General features: G+C 33.0%; 1 protein-coding gene across 1 annotated transcript in view; it reads right to left on the minus strand.

Moving 5' to 3' along the window:
* Positions 1–9,525: 9,525 nt before the first annotated feature.
* The window catches only part of LOC150085055 (DNA polymerase eta-like), a 32,344-nt gene continuing 22,764 nt past the window's right edge, over positions 9,526–19,105 (minus strand). The window contains exons 8-10 of the mRNA XM_090376448.1: positions 15,451–15,516; positions 14,018–14,190; positions 9,526–10,672 (exon numbers count right to left, since the gene is read on the minus strand). Of these exons, the coding sequence (XP_090232574.1) occupies positions 9,526–10,672; positions 14,018–14,190; positions 15,451–15,516 (1,386 nt within the window). The remainder of the gene's footprint in view (positions 10,673–14,017; positions 14,191–15,450; positions 15,517–19,105) is intronic.

Consider the following 19,105-nt stretch of genomic DNA (forward strand, 5'->3'; position numbering starts at 1 on the left):
TATGAGAGGATTAATAGTATTTGATGTTATAAATTATACCAGTTAAATATACATGCCATGAAATCTCTGAAAATTTTTTAATTTTTTTGAGATTTTATTTAAACACTTTTTTGGAGGAGGAGATAGGAAGTTTTAGCATTCTCACTCTAAGAATGGATTTATCAATGGCTTCAGAACATTTAAATTTGGATTGGAGGGGGGGGGGGGAGATCAGGCTGTACATCAAGAAAGTCTTTTCACATAGCTTGCACAAATAAATTTCTTTTTATAGACCGAAGATATATTTTGAGAATTATTATTACGCATTCTTCTGTCTAAGATATGCTGCACTTAAGTTAACATGAGTTCATATTGATGTTTAGATAGTTGTGCATTACTGCTGAAAATAAATTCCATTTTTAAAGAAATTGAGTACCGCATAAGCTTTATTATAGTGATGGGCATAATCAAGCGGTCATAATCGATTATGCCCATATCATTCAGATAATTCATTCAGTTTGTGCAAAATCATTCAATTATTTATGTGAATGATCTAATCAAATTGTGTTATTCAATTAATTGATATAACAGATATAACTGTCTACGAGGCACATGAAAAAGTATAACATTAGCATAATTGAATGGTGACTTTCTCCATCGTTTAATTATGATTGGAATAGAAGCATGAAATAATTTAAAACTGCACACTTCATAATGTTATCTTATTTACACATTATAACATATATCAGAGTGAATAAATATAGTTAAATATAAAAAAAATAATTTAAATTAATTATAAAGGATTACAAAAAGAGATACAAAAACTAAAAAAAAAACTATCAGTACAATAATAAAAATTATGTGTTGCACAGAAGAAACATTTATGTTACCTTTACTGATTTTAAACATAAATCAGTTCTACAGAAAATTTTAATTTTGCATGCCCTGCGTGGGGTGCATGCGATTCTCTGGGGATATAAAGTTTTAGGATCTTTACACTCTTCAACCACCTTATGCTTGCAACAGAAACTCAACCTATCTTCTAAAAAAAAAATTCTCTACTGAAGATTCAAGAAATATTTGTCAATTGTTGAGCGAACAGAAAAAATGCAGGATCATTAGTAGCATTTCACGAACAGGTTGTATGTGCAGCATAAAAGTATAGCATGCTGTAAAATATTCATATAGCTTTTTTATTTTAGAAATTACAATATGCACTGAGTTTTACTATAATAAGTATTGAAATGTTTCGTTTTACTGTGCAATGCAAAAAATTAGATCTGGAGCTTCACTGCAAAGCGAGACCTCCATGTTTCGACTGCAGATAGTTCACATTGTTATTTATCCTTTTGTTTTGTATTCATAAGTTACTTTTTTTAATTTTATGCAAAGATAGATGTTCAATATTCAGTAATAACAATGCAGTATTTTGGTAAAATTACACTGAAGGCATATCATGTGGTGTGCCTAGGTAGAACTAGTACTGAAAAACAAATCTTTCTGCCACATGGAATTCTAATTTCTTCACGTGGCCCTCAAACTACAAAGAGATTCAATTTTTTTTTTAAAAATTATTTTGCAAAATATTAAAAAATATTATACTGTAATGGCCTTGGAGCTTGTTATTCATATCCATATATTGTGTGTAGTTGTCTGTATAAGGTACATTCAGAGGTCAATTTGCATGTTGTGCAGGCTGCAAAACCTGGAATAACTCATGGGTGCCTCGTTCCCTTTCGTCTGAGATCAGCTAACTAAAGTCTCTGGTGAAAAGAACTTTAGAAATTGCTTCATTCATCACCTGAAATCAAATCCATATCTCTTCAAATGAGTGGCAGTTGACAGTGATGTATCATGCCAAGTAAATTGCCACAGAGAAAACTTCATAATAACTGCTAACCACTGGTGTAATCTATCACAAAGATTAATGATATCAAAGCAGGTTACCTGCAAAATTTATACCGAACTAAATAAATCTAGCCATACATATTAAAAAGGGCTTTTTTTGGCTATAAGATATTTAAATTAATTATCAATCCTCCTATAATGTTAATCCACAGACTTGTTACTTAAAACAGTTACACTGTTTGTTAGTCTGATTACACTGAACAAAAAACATTTTTTTAATAGAAATATTGTGGGCTTAATGTTTTTTTAATGCTGATTTTGAATATGAAACCTGTTTCATTCTCAGCATCCTCAATTAGCAATATCATTCGTAGCTGTTCGTTGCCAAATGGGACCAAAACTAGCTTGTAAGAGTATACATTCTTACAAAGAATTTTTTTTTAGTGTTTGAGATAAATTCAGAAAGGCAGTACAATTTGTAAATTGTTAAAAAAGTTTAATAATATTCAATTATAAATAGGGAAGGAAAAAGGGAAATAATAATTTTGTAAATTTGAATAACTGTTAAATTGAATTAAAAATAAAGGTACAGAATAAAGGTAAAGGTACTGAGAGGGATGTAAGAACTCTGGTGAAAACAAAACACTTTCTCATATTGTTTAATTGACTTAAAAACCAAAAAAGGGTTAGGACATTCAGTTGAAATAATGCAATATGAGCTGAAGGAATTCATGCACTTAACTAGAGAATGAGCAAACATTATAGACTATATATTAAGGTGGAGTTATTAAAGAACAAATAGGACAATGAACTTGTAAGAGTGGACTTTTACAAATAGAATGTCATTTTTTTTGAATCTGAAATAAATTCAGAAAGGCAGCAAACTTTGTAAATTGTTAATAAGGTTTAATACTGAATTATAAATAGGGAATAATACATTTTATAAATTTTAAATAACAGTTAAATTGAAATTGAAATAACAAGTAGTGGAACTAAGGAATGTGTTGGGAATGGAAGAAAATCCCTGATGAGCAGAAAAATGTCACTGTTTTCAGACAATCACCACTTTCCCACATTGTTTATGCGATATAAAAGAAGGGTTAGAAGTGTGTTCAGTTGAAGGAATGCATGAGCTCTGGATGAATGCACTTGGGGACAGGCAAACATTGTAAACAAAAAGATAAAGCTGGAACCACAAATGAAATAAAGACAACCTGACCTGATTAACCCTTCCCTAGCTCATGGGTGGTTTTTGTTGAAGGAGGGGAAAATTGGACACGTTTGTTAGAAATGTATGAACAGAAGGAAGAAATACTACTTAAGTAACAGTTGTACAATAATAGCTATATGTTTACTTCTCACTGGAATACAGCGAACTGCTGTAAGAGGGATATCTGAAGGAAAAAAAATAGTCGGGCCATTATATAATGCGATCGATTGTTCGCTTGAAAAAATTCGTTAAACAGAAATTTTGTTATAAAGAAATATGACCTTTTCATCAATGAAAAATACTTTAATTCAATGTTCAGAAATATAGTAAAAAGATGGGAAATAGATCAGAAATAAGTGGGAATGAATATACTTTCTAACTTTTTAAAACAATTAATTTATTAATACATACATATTAAGAAATGACTACTTACATGATGCGCACAATATATTAATACACTTTTAAGAATTATTTCATAATATTTGGTTATTTTTTGTGGTACACTGGATTTTACTGTACATCATTCATAAAAATGTTCGAATTTGTTTAAACACTCAAATATACTTTCTGGCATATTTTCTTCACACTGAAGGCCTCAACGCAAAGTTTCAAATGCTGCCAACATTTCAAGTTTCGAAGGTTTAATATTGCCCTCATAGCCCTCATCTTCATCCAGCTCATAGTCAATATTGTCACTAGTTTTTTGAATACTATCCAAAATGTTGGAGTCTCTCAGATATTCAGCTACTATGACATCATTATCAACTCCTAAAAATTCATCAAGAACAATTTCTCCACTGATCAAACCTTTTGCTTGGAATTATTCCCAAGATTGCTCAATATCTCATAGTAGTTCATCACTGTTAATTGGCATTTTAGCAAAACTTGCTTTTGTGAACATTCTTAATCGTTGTTTCTGTCACATCTTGACTCCACATTTACACCAACCCTGATATGCAAATCAAATCTATAACAGAACCTATAGATTGGCTGGTTTCTATTCTCAGTATAATTTTTTTAGTACGTGCCTTTGGTAATGCATTTTCAAATTCTTGATAATGCCTTGGTCCTGCAGTTTAGACGAGGTATTTGGAGGAAGAAAACAAGTGCCACACTTGTATATTACCGAGTGAAAATGGGCAAGTTATTGATAATCAACGTGATTTCTCTGTTTTCTTTCATTATCTTTCTATCAAAATTGAAAATCCACTGTTCAAAAATTTCACTTGTCATCCAAGATTTTTTGTTGTAGTTGTAGTCCAACTCTAACAACTTTGAATCCTTTGAAACATTGGGGTTGTTTACTTTTGCCTGTTACTAAAAACCTTTTTCATTAGCAGCCATATTTGCATCAACCAAGAATGTAATTCTTTCCTTACTATTTTTACCACCTTTAAAATTCAGTGTCTTGTTCGGCAAACATTTAAAAAATAGACCTGCTTCATCAATGTTGAATGCCTTTGGGCTCGTAGTCCTCCATAATTTTTTTTCAAAACTGTTTCTTTTCAATGGGTACAGTTTTCTTGATTAAACTCCACTGGCGTACTATGGCCATAGATGCTGATGCACCAAATAAATCCCAAATCAACCAACTTAAACTCCACTTTCACCAGAAATAACTTTTTCAGGTAAGCCATGGCCCTTTTTAAATTTGTCCAGCCAACCAAAACTAGCTTGAAATGTTTTATGCCCCAGAAAAGATGCATACTTCATAGCCTTTTCTTTTATTAATGGCCCTGATATTGGCTTTTGGTCTCGAATCAACTTCACCCACTTAAAAATGGCTTCATCTACATCTTTGTACAGGCATAATTTCCTAAAACAGTTGGAGAATCGAAACACATTTTTTTAGAATGGTTGACACTACTGGCAGGGGTACCAAATTTTAAAGAGATTTCTTTCTTTTGTTTAATGCCCCAATCTACACTATTAAGTACTTCCACTTTTTCCACTACAATCAAGGATTTCCTCTTAGATATTGTAAGGTAATTTGCACAGCAGCTAAAAAAAAAACTGATTTAGGGTCCACTTGTACCTACCATGTAAACAGAGACAGGTGAAATTTAGTGAAAGTGTGGATGACTCATTTCTGCGAAACAACAGAATTTGTGGGATAAAGGGATCAACAAAATCACTCTCTCCTAATTCTCTAATATGGGGCTTATAATTTTTTAATATAATAGAAAATAGGTTGACCAGAGGCAATGTAGACGTTGGGAATATGCGTTAATCTTTGCCAATGACTGTGGACACATAGATAGCAGTTGACCAGTGTGACTTCTCAGTATAACAGCAGCATTTGTATAAGTTTTATGGGCATCACTAAATTAGGGAATGTTTTAGCTCTTAATTCATGCTTTCTACAGCACCAGCTCTATTGCTAATGGCCAGAGGTACAAACAATGCAGACCCAGGTCTCTCAAAAATCAGTTCATACATGGAAATTTTCTTTGTTATACGGGAACTATTGTCAATGTAATGATTACCAAGGGGAAATCAAAGAATTTGCTATATAGGAGTTTGTTAAAGAGAGGTCCAACTGTACATATATATATAAATAATGATGCATTCATATATCAGAAAATATAACTTCAACTTATGTATAAATTTCATCCTATAATTTGTATATATTTATATAAATATGTTTTTTATTAAAGTTGATTATTAACTAAAAAGGTATGGTTGGTCTATATGCTCTGCTAATTTGCCACTTTATGCACACATACACACTTTAGAATTTGGAATTTCTGAGAAAAAATTTTAACAAAGTTGCATGTGGTTTCAATAGTATGGAAGCTGATTTCACTCCAGACAATTCCATTATGTTAAAATTTGCAAATATAATAACAATATACAGGCAACTACAACCTGATCAACCCTTCCCTAGCTCAACTGTGGTTTCTTTCTATGTTGTGGGGGGGACTGGACACAGTAAAAAAAAATTAAATGGAGCCATTTGAGATATAGGGAGAAATTTTTGGCAGAGAAAGAAAGCAGTACAAGAGAGGAAGTGTGGCTAGAAAAAGTAGGTGTTTTTTTTTTATTTATTTATTTTTATTATGGGAAGTGCAGGTCATGTAGGGTCGTATGTGTGCTGAACAATTTAAGTAGCATCAGATATTGGCCAGATGACTGGAAATTCTAGAAATAAAATACATGTTGCAATTCCAAGGTTAAAATTCATGTAAGAAACTGAACTTGTAGTCTAGGATTCAGTCCAGCCTTAAATAAGCCAGGCACCCAAAGTATGGGAGATGAAATAACCCAGATTAGGAATAATCAAGTTTAAAGAACTTTGGAGGAAAGATAGATGGAGTGAAATCCAGAAAGGTAGTTGAAGAAATTTCATAAGCTGAGGAACAGAACAGAACAGTTCATATTGGCAACCAGTAGAAAGAGTGAAAGGTAGGTAGTGTCGTTTGTTTGTTTGTTATTTGGATTTTTGGGCATTAGCAACTAAGGCCATATAAAGGAAAATTTGTGTATGTAATGGGCTAAATAATTAGGTCAAAATGTGTCAATAGTGTAAAAAATAAAAAGAATTAGGTGAGGGGGAAAGAAAAATTTCATTTATGTAGAGGATAGTATAATATAGTAATACATATAATGCATTTAACAATGTGCTAACTATTGTACAATTATCTGAGAGAAATTGTATGAACAAAGGGAAGAAAATTCATTTAAGTAACAGTCTGCATAATTTAGTTATACATATTTTCTCATTTAATAAATTGGCCAAATGATGTAAGGTTATTTGAGAGAATTGTATGAATAGAAAGAAGAAACTCATTTAAGTGTTTCCGCATCTAATCAAAAAGTGTGTGCTATAGGTACAAAAGTAGTGTCATTGCATATATTTAGAAATATATGTTTTCCTTGTTACATCGCAATTTAGAGCAAAACCCTCAGGTTGCATAAAGAGTTAACATGCATACAAGTTAGTGCAATTGCATTAGATCTGTTCGCAACTAACTACTAAATAGTTATAAGATTGGCATCATTATGTACTCATCATATTGTGAATACCTTTGCAACGAGTTGCCATGATATTGCACTACCTCAAATAAGTAACTCTTCACCATAGGAGAAGACTATCGTTACTTATTCTTGGCAGATACCACCACCCAGACAGCACTGTTTTGGAGCTGATTGGCTCCTCCTCGGTGGGTGCACAGGCACCCTGGGGTTGCAATGATGGCAATGAAGTTTCAAAGTATAACTCCACAATATGAGAGATGCCTGATGATGTGTAGTAATTTGAATTATTACATCGCTAAATTGCGATGTAAGCCATTAATCAGCTTCGAAACGGTGCTGTCAGGTGGCATCCGCCGAGAATAAGTAACAATATTCTTCTCCTATAGTGAAGAGTTACTTATTCGAGGTAGTTAAATATCATGGCAACTCGTGAAGGTATTCACAATATGAAATATGCATAATGATGCCAATCTTATAACTATTTAGTAGTTAGCTGCGAACTGATCTGATGCAACTGCACTAACTTGTACGCATGTTTCCTCATTTAATAAATTGTCCGACTTGGGAGAATTTATAAGCCAGAAAGGGAAATTACATTTACTAATCAAACTGTATAACATGGACAGAAGTAAATATTTCATTCTATAATCTGTATATATGTGTGTTGTAATAAAATTTACTGTTATCTAAAATTGGTAGGTATGAAAGTCAGTTTCACTCAAAAAAAAAAAAAAAGTGTATTACCTTAAAAATTACAAAAAAAAAAAAAAAACCACAAAGAAAAAAAAATATTGGTGATTACAAACTTAATGAGAAATTTAAAAATAATCATTTTATATTTTTTGCAGTGCAGTAATAATTCTGACAAAATATACTACATGCATTAAATCAATAAAAAGAACTAATCACCACATCAAAAATACTGTCAGTTAAAATGATACTCTTAAAAAATTTAAAAATATACATATCTTTTAAATTCTTACATCTCAATGTACAAATATCTTGGTAAATGACATACAAATTTCATTAAGACAGCAAAATATGAATTCATATAATTCCTTGCCATTCCGTATAGTTTACATTACACAAGCAATAAGAAAAAATAAGAAAGAGTATTTTATTCAGAAAGGTGATAAACGAAAAAAAAATGCAGGAACATCATTATCCTTATCAGTATATCCTTAAAGGATGCAACTTTACAAAAACAAGTAGCATCATTGAGCATACAATTCAAACAATGTTATTTTGTTATTTGGTTTTTAGGAGCATTAGCAACTAAGGCCATATTGCTCAGGGGATATGCGGTGGTCATTTCCTGACCTTTCTGCATCCTTCATATTTGATGGCTCACGAGCTCGAACCCCGGTCTAATCAAGAAGCGTGTGCTATGCACTGCTGTTCCTGCCCACCTGGCTACGGAGGCGCCCAATTCAAACAATGTGGGACATCATGGGTGTTAACCAGATCATATTTTTTGAAGAGGGGCTGCAGTTAATCCAGTCTGGTACACTAAGACACTGAACAAGCTCAAAAACTGAATCAAATGAGTAAGGTCTTGAAACAAAACAATCCTGCTTCAATACAACAAGCAATCGCACTACAGACATTCAATACTGGCAAAGATTTTGTCACTGGTATCTGATGCTGGTGTGCATCCTCCCCATAGCTCAGATTTAGCTCTAAGTGACTTCTTTGTTCCCAAAGAACAAAAAAAAATTTGTCTCAAAAGATGTGACTCTAATGAAGAAATTAAAGTGGCCACAAAGAGATGACTGGCCTCTCGAAGAAAGAATTTTAAATAAATTATTATCAGTTCATTGGTCAACTAGCTCAACACAGATATACGTATATATACACACAATAGAAGAGCAAAAGAGGCCTGCCTTCTCTTGCTCTTGCAGAAAAATTATACATTAAATTAAGGTAAGATGGGTTGTACATAAAAAAAAACTTTTTCCTAATTTATTGTATTCTTTCAAAAAGTTATGACATAAGAGGCATTACTTTTTCAGCTCAACCTCACAAAGTATTTTATTTTGGCAAAAATAGAAGGGTGGGGTAGCAAGAGATGAATAATTTTCCTTAGCTAGTACTTTTCACTCAAATCACATTCCGCTAAAACAAGTTTCTAAATTAATGAAAACTATTACATCTCATCTCATTCCAGATATTCTCATAACTTTATACCTTTATTAATTTTAAATTATAAAACTCTTATGTTTGGCATTTAACACATTTAATATATGTGTTAAGCACTGACGTATAAAATAGAAGTAGAAGCAAAACTGAAGTTCAGAATACCAGTAAAATATCCAACAATCACAGCTCAGCTGTGTCGATATAAATTTAGTAATGAGTGAAATAACGTCACACATTTTAATGTTACTTCAGCAGTGCTGAAATATGAGTATCTCTAAAAATCAAAATTTCTAAAATTACTGTAATAAATAATAAAAAGTAACATTCATGCTACCATTAAAATCAATTAATTTTTCAGGAGTATTTATGTCTTATTTTAAAAATGCATCCAGAGTTGTACTAACACCTTTAGATTTCTTTCCTGTTTTACCACCTATCTCTCTTGGACGTCCCCTCTTTTTAACTACAAGCTTATTCCCTCCATTACCTTTAGTGTGAAGTACAGCAGGATTATTTAACTCCTTCTGAAGCTGTGTAGCTAAGTGAAAATCATCATGCTCTTGTTTCTCCCATACTGGAATCTGCTCGCCACATGTACTACACTGAATGCAAACTTCTGGTATTAAATTACCTAGCGAATCTGACAAGTTTGCTGTTTGTCCACTAGTTTCTTCCTTCTGCTGCACATTTGTGCTACTGCTGCATGGAAGAAGATAATCAGCAATGCTTTTTGCTGCTGGTTCATGCAATTTTTCTGAAGTAAGATTTTCAGGTTTCATCTCATCACTAAATGATGAAATTGATGAGTTGCTGTTTTCTCTTTGAATACCACTATATTCCTCAAGCAAAATGCCTGTAGTCTTATCGGAACATGCTTTACTAATTATAATATCCTCTACTTGATTTGAATCCTCATCTAATTCCCCTGGACGTCCATTGTCTCTCTTTTTTAGAGATGCTGCATTTTCTGCCATCTTACGTGCAAAGAATCCCAGAGGCCGCTTACTTTTTGATGGCTCTGTTACAGTCTGTGATTTGATACATTTGTTGTAAGGTGCATCACTTTGCTCTGTTACAATAGATATAGTACCAGGTGTACATTTTTCAGATGAATCATTTGAATCACTGGAAACAGATGTGGTCAGTTTGATGCCTTCTTTGAATGCCTGACTTGTGTCTGCTGGCACTGATTTCTCTTTTAAAACGTTGCTAGCATGTGACATACAAGCAGTACTTTTCTGGAAAGGGCATACTTTGTAATTCTCATTGCCATCACGGCAACCTGAAATCTGAACTGCATCTTCAGTTGGTTTTATCTCATCACTGACAGTGACATTTTTCTTGTGATAACTTGTCTGTTCTGTAGTTTCACCATCAGGTGACACCGCCTCAGAGTCTATGCATGGCTGTTTTGAATACCCCTTGTATTTAAAATAGTTCTGAATTTTGGATATTTTATGATCTGGATTATCATGAAACTTTCCAGCTGACATACTCAGACTTAAAATACTGGGAGACCTGAAATAAGAAAACAGTTTAATGTATGTATTAACTAAAAGCAGAATATAGCTTCTTTATGAATGACAGTGAATAAATATGTTTATTATATTACATTTATATGAACTAATGTTTCCCATATTTACATGGGGTAAAATCTTTTAGAGTTTAATTTCATACAATTATAAGACAAAAAAAGAGGGGGGAAAAACTTCAAAATATACTGCTAAAACTCATTTCACACTAACTATTAAAAGGAACCGAAAAAATGCAAACTAAATATGCAATTTTTCTAAAATATAAAAAAACCCTCTTTGGTCTTTCCAGGGCTACACATACCTTCATGTTTTTGCCTCCTCCTTTTGTTCTGGAGGAAAATTTACAAAAAACAAAAGCAAGAATATATGTGGTCCTGGGAAGGTTATATTTAACAGATACATTGGGAAATGAAGGTTGAATTCTCAGTAGGAAAAACATTCAAATATCATCATTATAATCACTTTTGTAAAAAGAAAATCCTTTCCTTTTACAGTAGTTATTTCTTTGAAATCAGTAGATAGATTTTTTCAGCTATATGCTTCAAGTTTTGTAAAAATATTAATCTACTCTTAATACAGCCGATGCTTCATTTATATTACACAACTTGCCTCAAATTCTGTTTGGTTTGATATAAGAACATAATTAAAAACTAAGGACTAGTTAAAACATTTACAGACCAATGGAGAGATGCCTATAATAGTGGATTCCATGATCACAAGATTTAAATATGCTATACTTTGGTTTTTAAGGCTATGTCAATTTGCAAGTTTACACTGATAATATTTCACACAAAGGCATCAGATGACTTTCCATGCAGAGTAATCAGTAATCAGAAATATGCATATGCAAGTATATCAATATATCAGAGAACACAGCTGTAATTAGTATTTGATGTTATTAGGTTGTAATCTGATTTCTATCCTAAAAGTGATGAGCACTTTGCTGGAAGACACAACTGCAAGCTGGTTCTTTTTTGTTCACCCCCCCCCCTCCCCCAGTGGTCAGGTTTAGTCATACTGTCCTGCTTACAGAGGCAGCAGAGGAATTTTATGTAGTTTGAGAAAAGAATGCTACTCTATCACACTTTCTGTTTTTACTGTCTGGGGACTATCCCTCCAGTGACAGATCTTGGACTCACTTTAGAAACAATGCTGTTATCCACAAATTGATCAACATTACTAATATCATCTTAACTTAATAAGATCAATCAGGACCAAACCTGCTATTAATTAAAAACTCAAAGCACTAGCATTACAGCTGTTCAGAAACTCGTGGCTTCTCATCAGATGGTAGGTAGCCTTAATTAACAAGCTTACACAAATAGTGAATAAAACAATTGAATCTAAGTGAGCAACCAAACAGTGTGCAGAATTAAAATTTCCTGCTGTGGCCCAGTGCAACAATTTGAAAATATAGGTACTATTTTAGCCAAGTATAGGGATTAAATTATTTAATGGGAAATTTGCTTCCACTCACTGTTTGCTTACTTATTAAAGCATACTAAGTTACAAAATGACTATAATTGTGGTGCTTTGAGTTTTCAATTAATATAGAATTTCCCTCAGGTGACGCTATATTAAATTAAAAATAATATTAGTAACTTTAGATTGATTTATGGATAACAGTGTCTTTTGCTTAAAATGATTACAAGCCCAAGCTATGTCAATCACTGCAGAAACAACGGTGTCCCCAGGCAACAAAGAAAGAAAAACAATGCTACCTGGCTTCTTTACAAAGTTTATGACTGTTGTCCCAAAAGTTGTTATTTGGTTTTTAGGAGCATTAGCAACTAAGGCCGTACTGCTCCGGGGATATGCGGTGGTCATTCCCTGACCTTTCCCATCCTCCATATTTGGTGGTCATGGGCTCGAACCCCGGTCTAATCAAGAAGTGTGTGCTACACACTGCTGCTCCTGCCCACCTGGCTACGGAGGCGCCTGTCCCAAAGGAACAATTAACATCATCTGATTATCAGAAATTTCAGGAATAGATGTGCAGCAAAGTGCCTTTCATGAAAAGGATAAGAAAGCATCTTCATGTTGTTGAGTTATACTTATCATCCAAGACAGTGATCAGATTAGAGTGGGAGAAGACAGATTGGTTATTAATGGTCACTGTTCTTTTGTGGACTAATGTTATTGGCAGAGTTCCCCAGGGTTCAGAGTTTGCCCCATTGTTGTTTTCTATATTTTTTAATATTTATGAAGGTATATATCAGGCTTAATGTCTAAGTTTGCACATTTGCTAACTTAGATATTAAGGGTGGCAGTAACAAAGATAAGCTACTGCAACAAGATCTAAAAAAATTAGGCAGATGGGCCAAGAAATGGCAATTAAAGTTTAACACTGAAAAATGCAAGATACTGCAATGGGTAGTAGTAATCCCAGATTAACGTACCAACTGAGTGGTACTACACTCAGGGTAGTGGAAAATGAAAAGGTCTGGGGTAATTGGGCAGTCAGATATGAGGTTCTCTGAGCAGTGCAGACAGGCTGCAAGGACAGCTCATTGGGGTTTTGTCAATGATATATATACAGGAGCTTTGCTGGTAACGATCAGGGGATGGTTATCCCATTTTACAAGGCTGCATTTTGAGTATAGCCTACAGGTCTGGAGACCTGAAGGATGTAGATATAATGGAATAGGTGCAGAGAAGGGCAATGAGAGTAGTAAAGGGAACAAAAGGGTGGTCTTACCAAGAAAGGCTTTAGTTCTACAAATTGCAGTGTCTGGTGACTAAGCACCTGCAAGGTGATCTAATTGAGGTGTTCAAAGGCTTGAAAAAGTTGGAGAATGAATTGAGAAAGCTCAATGCTGATGGAATTTTTCCTCTTGCTCAGACTACACATATGAGGAGAGGCATAAATTCAAACTGAAGGATGATTGCAGGATAGAATGTAGAAACTTGCCTTCATGTTATAAGTTTACACTGGCAATAACACATCAAAACTAAAATTTAATGAATAATTACACCGATATATATATATACAAAAAATATTACGACATATATAATAGAGATCTGTATATATTATACATGATATTACTACTAAATTACATTAACTACAGCAAATAACATTCTTAAGCTTTAAGTTTTAATAGAGACCATTAAGTTGGATGGACTGTGGAAAATTTCATGCTGCTCTGGCTTTGAAAAATATGATATGCTAGGATAAAATGAAACTGGTTTTTAGTGATCACACAAGGTTATGAATAAAAATATACTAATAGTTTTTATATCAGGTATACTAGTGTTAACTATTATTTGGATGAATTCTTTATAGTTCTATGAACTTATTTAACAAAATATAAAATTCAAAATATCTCACCACATTTTACTTGATGACTGGGCTGTATTAAATTTTTGCAGCAGCAAAAATGAGTCATGAGCCAACTTAGCAGAATCATAGGTGTATATTGGACAGGAACGTGATGCTGATTCTCTACCAGACTCAACTTGGTAATGAAAACTAATGACTAACACTTTGGCAACCCTTTTGTTCTAAATGCAAGGAAAAGAAGAAAAAATGAATCAAACCTTTTCATAATAAATATAGAAATCAGAATCAATTCACTAACTAATTATTTCATATATTGCTTCCCCCTCCTTTTTTTTTTTTTAACAGAAGGAATATATATATATATAAAACTTATTAAACACTCTAGTGTGCATACTTTGGCATGTGCGCATGAAAATTCAAAATTTGAAAATGTTTGTTACTAATAAAAAACACACAGCTTTTATTAGTAATAATATGATGGTATAATATATGATATATGATCAAATTAATCCGAAAATTAAATAGAGAAATAAAAATTACTGAAATATATATTAAAATAAATAAGAAAAAATACTTTCATTAAGTTTTGTAAATTTGGAAGAACACTATTACCATGTTAAAAGGAAATCAGTTATACAATGACCTGTAAGATATATCACTAGGAAGATCAATATTTTTAACTAGGATAAAGGGAAGGGTTCCATTTTCTCATAGGGGATTATATTAGTCTTAGGTATATCACAAGTTAAATTCAGTGTGAGCAGGCAAAATTCTTAAGAGATGCATGCTAAATGGGAAATGTTTCATAAAATAATTCTAGATGCTACACACCATTTCATACCTTTAAAAAGATGTGGCACGAAAGGACTGACCAAAGAATTGATGAAATCGGTATCAGAGAAGAAGGCTGTCAGGAATTTCTAGTTTATCAAGAGACTGTTCAATACAGAAAATACAAAGTAGTCTGCAATAATATTAATAGTTTTCAGCATTGGCAAATGATGCAAGAAAGCAAGCTTATACAGCACCAGCAAAAAAAAAAAAAAAAAAAAGCCAACACTTTCCCATTTCATCCACCCATTCCCTCTAACAGTTTATCTAGTTCTTCCTCTTCCTTGAATTTATTCATTATCCATTTATTTAATTTACTCATTATAAATCCCAAAACTCCCATCATCGCTCTCAAGGTCATCATTGCCAGTGTTATGATCTGAAATTTCACTTTTTTGAAATTTGAAAAGCGTGCATCATCTTCAATGGCATTTCTTGAAAAACTGTCTTTTGGACAATAAAATGCAGAATTTTAGGTAACATTTGGGGGGGGGAGTGCATCTTATGTATGGAAAATACTTAAATTAAAAAGACTTATTTCATTTAGGATTTTATACTGTTTTTGTAACAAATATACCCATATTTTAAAAATTTTATATTTTCATTTATTATCTTAGCTTCATGGAATGACCCTACATATTATTACTCACATCCTTTTGATCTTTCTCCAGTCTTTCTTGAAGTTCTTCAGATAACTTCTGCAGCCAGTATTGCACCTGAAAGTGATATTTAAACATAATAGCAATCAATAAACTACTAATTATATTTTTAGATCATTTCAGTTCAACCAGTTAATAACTTGTAGTGGATTTTACATGGGCAAGAAATTCCCAGAAATGTAAAAAATGTAAGAAAAAGACTTTATTATGAAGTTGTTACAAAAGATATAATCACTACTCGCAGATAAAGAGTTTAGAGGTTACATTTTTCAATACTTTTGTCAATATCCTTACTGACAAAAATGTAACTTCTAAACTATATTTGTGAGAACTAATTATATTCTTTGTAACAATCTCACAATAGAAGTTCTTTTTTGTACATGAAAATAAGTGCAATTTTCATATACTTTCAATAGTATTTCAGTGCACCTCTAAGGTAGACATGTAGACATGTATAGTATCTTATGTAGGACGGCACCTGAACGAAAGTTCAACTCCATCTTTGTACACTGTGATGGTTACAGAGCACTGTAACAGGCCAGAAATGTGTGTAACGTTATGTTCGTGCAGTGTGTGTGTTGTTGTGTTGTTTAGTTGTTTCTGGCCGTTTTGTCACCAGGCAGGCGATCACCTGGAAAGCCTGCCCAGTGTCCGTCTACGCCACGGGGAGGTAGGCCACAACTGCGCAAGAACCATGGCCAACCTCAACAGTCACGTACTGAATGTCCAAAGAGGGTTTGGAGCCATTCAAAAGAACCCCGCACCAGCAACAGCGCGCGCGCGTGCGCGCACGCACGCACACACACACACGCACGCACGCACGCACGCACGCACACACACACACACACACACACACACACTCTCTCTCTCTCCCAGGAGACAGGACAGCAGAAGACGAAGAAAGAAGGATGAGAATAGCATAAAGTAAAAAAATAAAAAATAAATAAATAAATAAGCACCTCTAAGGTAGATGAAGTTTAAATGTACGATGCTAAAGTAGCACTATGCTTTGCTCTCAAGTTTCACTTTCAAAGAATACAATAGGCTGCATACCGCCAAACGAGTCACACCATTTTTCATAGCTGTAATCAGCTACTGTTAATTTTATTAAGAGTTAGGACTAACTACTTATTTACTATATTAACTGGTATTTTAATATTTCATAACACAGGGTGGGTGTGTCATCAATTATGTTAATAAATTGATTTATAACAAAATTAAATATTGAAGCTGTGAGAATAAAATCATACACCAAACTAAAATACAATGTGGAGATTTATTTGATCTTTCTTTGACAAAACTATGTAGTCATTTATTGAAAATACCCATTTGAGAAATCACTAACTTGAACAGAGTAGCTGAACTGCAAAAGAACATTCTTCCCTGTAGAAGCTAATTTTGCTTTTGTATACATGAGTTTAATAACAACCACAACCACACAAAACTAAATCAGACAGAGTCAAATCAAATGATCTGGCAATACAGGGAATAAATGCATTGCAATACACTTCTTGTCACACAGCATATTACTCCAACTTGTGGGAACCATTTGGGTCTAAAAGGACTCCCCATATGAAGTTGGGAAAAAAAGAAGTTTCTCCCCCCCCCCCCGTAGTAACATCATTTAGATGAATTTGTCTTTCTTGAATAATTGGAAGTTTTCTTCAGCACATCTTTTGTAATTAAAAAAAAAAAGAAAATGTCTCTGCCCAAGCTGAAATCAAGGTCTAGACACAAATGATATGACAATTTTACTGTCTTCAAAGAGATGCTTAGTATAGCTTGACAGTGGGGTAATCCAAAAGTTTCAAGATGGAATTTGATTGGTAACAACTGGAGATCCTCATACCACATTCTCTTGATGCTTGCCAACACATATTTGTTTCTGCCAACTTTTCTAGTGGAATTTTTTAGGGTTTTTCTGCACTGCAACATTTACCGTTACAAGCAGGAAAAAAATTATATACTACTTGTTGATTATAACACTATTTCCAGTGTTTATTTACCATCTTGTATAATTTTTTTGAGACTATAATTAATGGAAATCATAATACATGAACAAAGTTGTGCTGTTGCCAGCACATAAATGGACATAAGATGAAAATAAAATGGTAATGCAAAATAATCAGACAAAAACTTTACTGTCAACAGCTGATATGTATAAAAATTTCCAAAAAATTCATAAAATATAAAAACTAAAATCAGTACAAATATACCATTTAAAATGCAGGTGTTACACCTCATATTCAGCCTTATATTTTCACGCCTTAGAGTGATGCACTTTCCACATGTCAAGGAAACAGCCCCCACCTGTCACTGTTCTGCTGATTCTGATTCCACGATAGGTTAGAACTGAGTGTGTGCTATGATCTCTACTGATATCAGATTTGAAGTCCAAAATATATTAAGCCTGATCAAACTTGTTTAATGGCATATTTAGAGTTATACAAGTATTTAAATGAGTGTGCATACAAGCATGCACAACACTACATAAGGTAACATTAAAATGTTTATTTTCTATAGGTTTTAAGTTAGCTAAACAAAATAAAGACAAGTTAAAATTTTTAATTTAAGTAAGCCAGTTAAGCTAAAAAAGGGAAGGAGTATAGCTGAATTTCAAAGGCCACTTTGCTGCCTTCTTCTTCTAGGCTGAGCTGCCTGATAACAAGCTTACAAAGCATAACTTGCCTGTGCCAGTGTACAACCATTCCACTTCAGTTGTACACCTGCCTGAAATTATTCTGTCAATTATTCAAACAATATATCTGGGACCCTCACCAAAGTAGGGTCCCAGATATATTAAAATGAAATTTAATTTACTATGAAAAGCAATTTAGATCCATTTATATACCTAAAATAGCCAATACTGCTCTTACATGAGTAGTAAGTTCATAATTTGAGTAAATATATAGACAGGTAAGTGTTCCTCCCATATAAATGCACCCAGGAGTAGTCACCCTTTCTTGTCCTCTCCAATCACTACATTCCGTTTATCCACATCCTTTCTAAAGATTTTAAATTTAACTAGTATTTTACAGAAAACTAGCAAAGTTCTGAAAGTAAATTATTGAAAAATGTAAATTAATAATTCAGATTATTGACTACTGAATAATCTGAATTCAGATTATTCAGTAAGTCATGAAAAAACATAAGTTTTTATAAAAGTTTTTTAAAAATAATCTCTAATTTCAGCATTGCATATCCAATGCAGATATTTTCTGCTTCCTGCTGAAGAAGGCCTGTATTTCTTTCTTGAAATACATGGTATCTAACTGCATGGAACATCATATATTTCCTGTTCACTGTTAACTTAACAATGCAAAATATTCACACAGAATGTACCACTGCTATGTAACAGTTGTACATAAACTAAGGACAGGTGGAAAATAATAAAACTTTAAACTGGTAAGCAAGGTATACATTGCTAATTCTAAGACATTCAGAACAGGTGAAGAAAATAACCATAATGGCTGTAGCATACTTATATAACAGCTTAGCTACATCAGGTCTTAAAGATCTCTAAATACATATTACAATTTCCAGAAACTTTCGAAATTAATTTTAACCAAGCATTAATTAATACATTAATCAATAACAAAATAAGTGGAGAAAATTAATAAATTCGCAAATGGTTTTTTTTAGAGGG

This window comes from Mastigoproctus giganteus, chromosome 6 (genome assembly GCF_048544385.1).
Source record: "Mastigoproctus giganteus isolate SK-2022 chromosome 6, ASM4854438v1, whole genome shotgun sequence".
NCBI lineage: Eukaryota > Metazoa > Arthropoda > Arachnida > Uropygi > Thelyphonidae > Mastigoproctus > Mastigoproctus giganteus.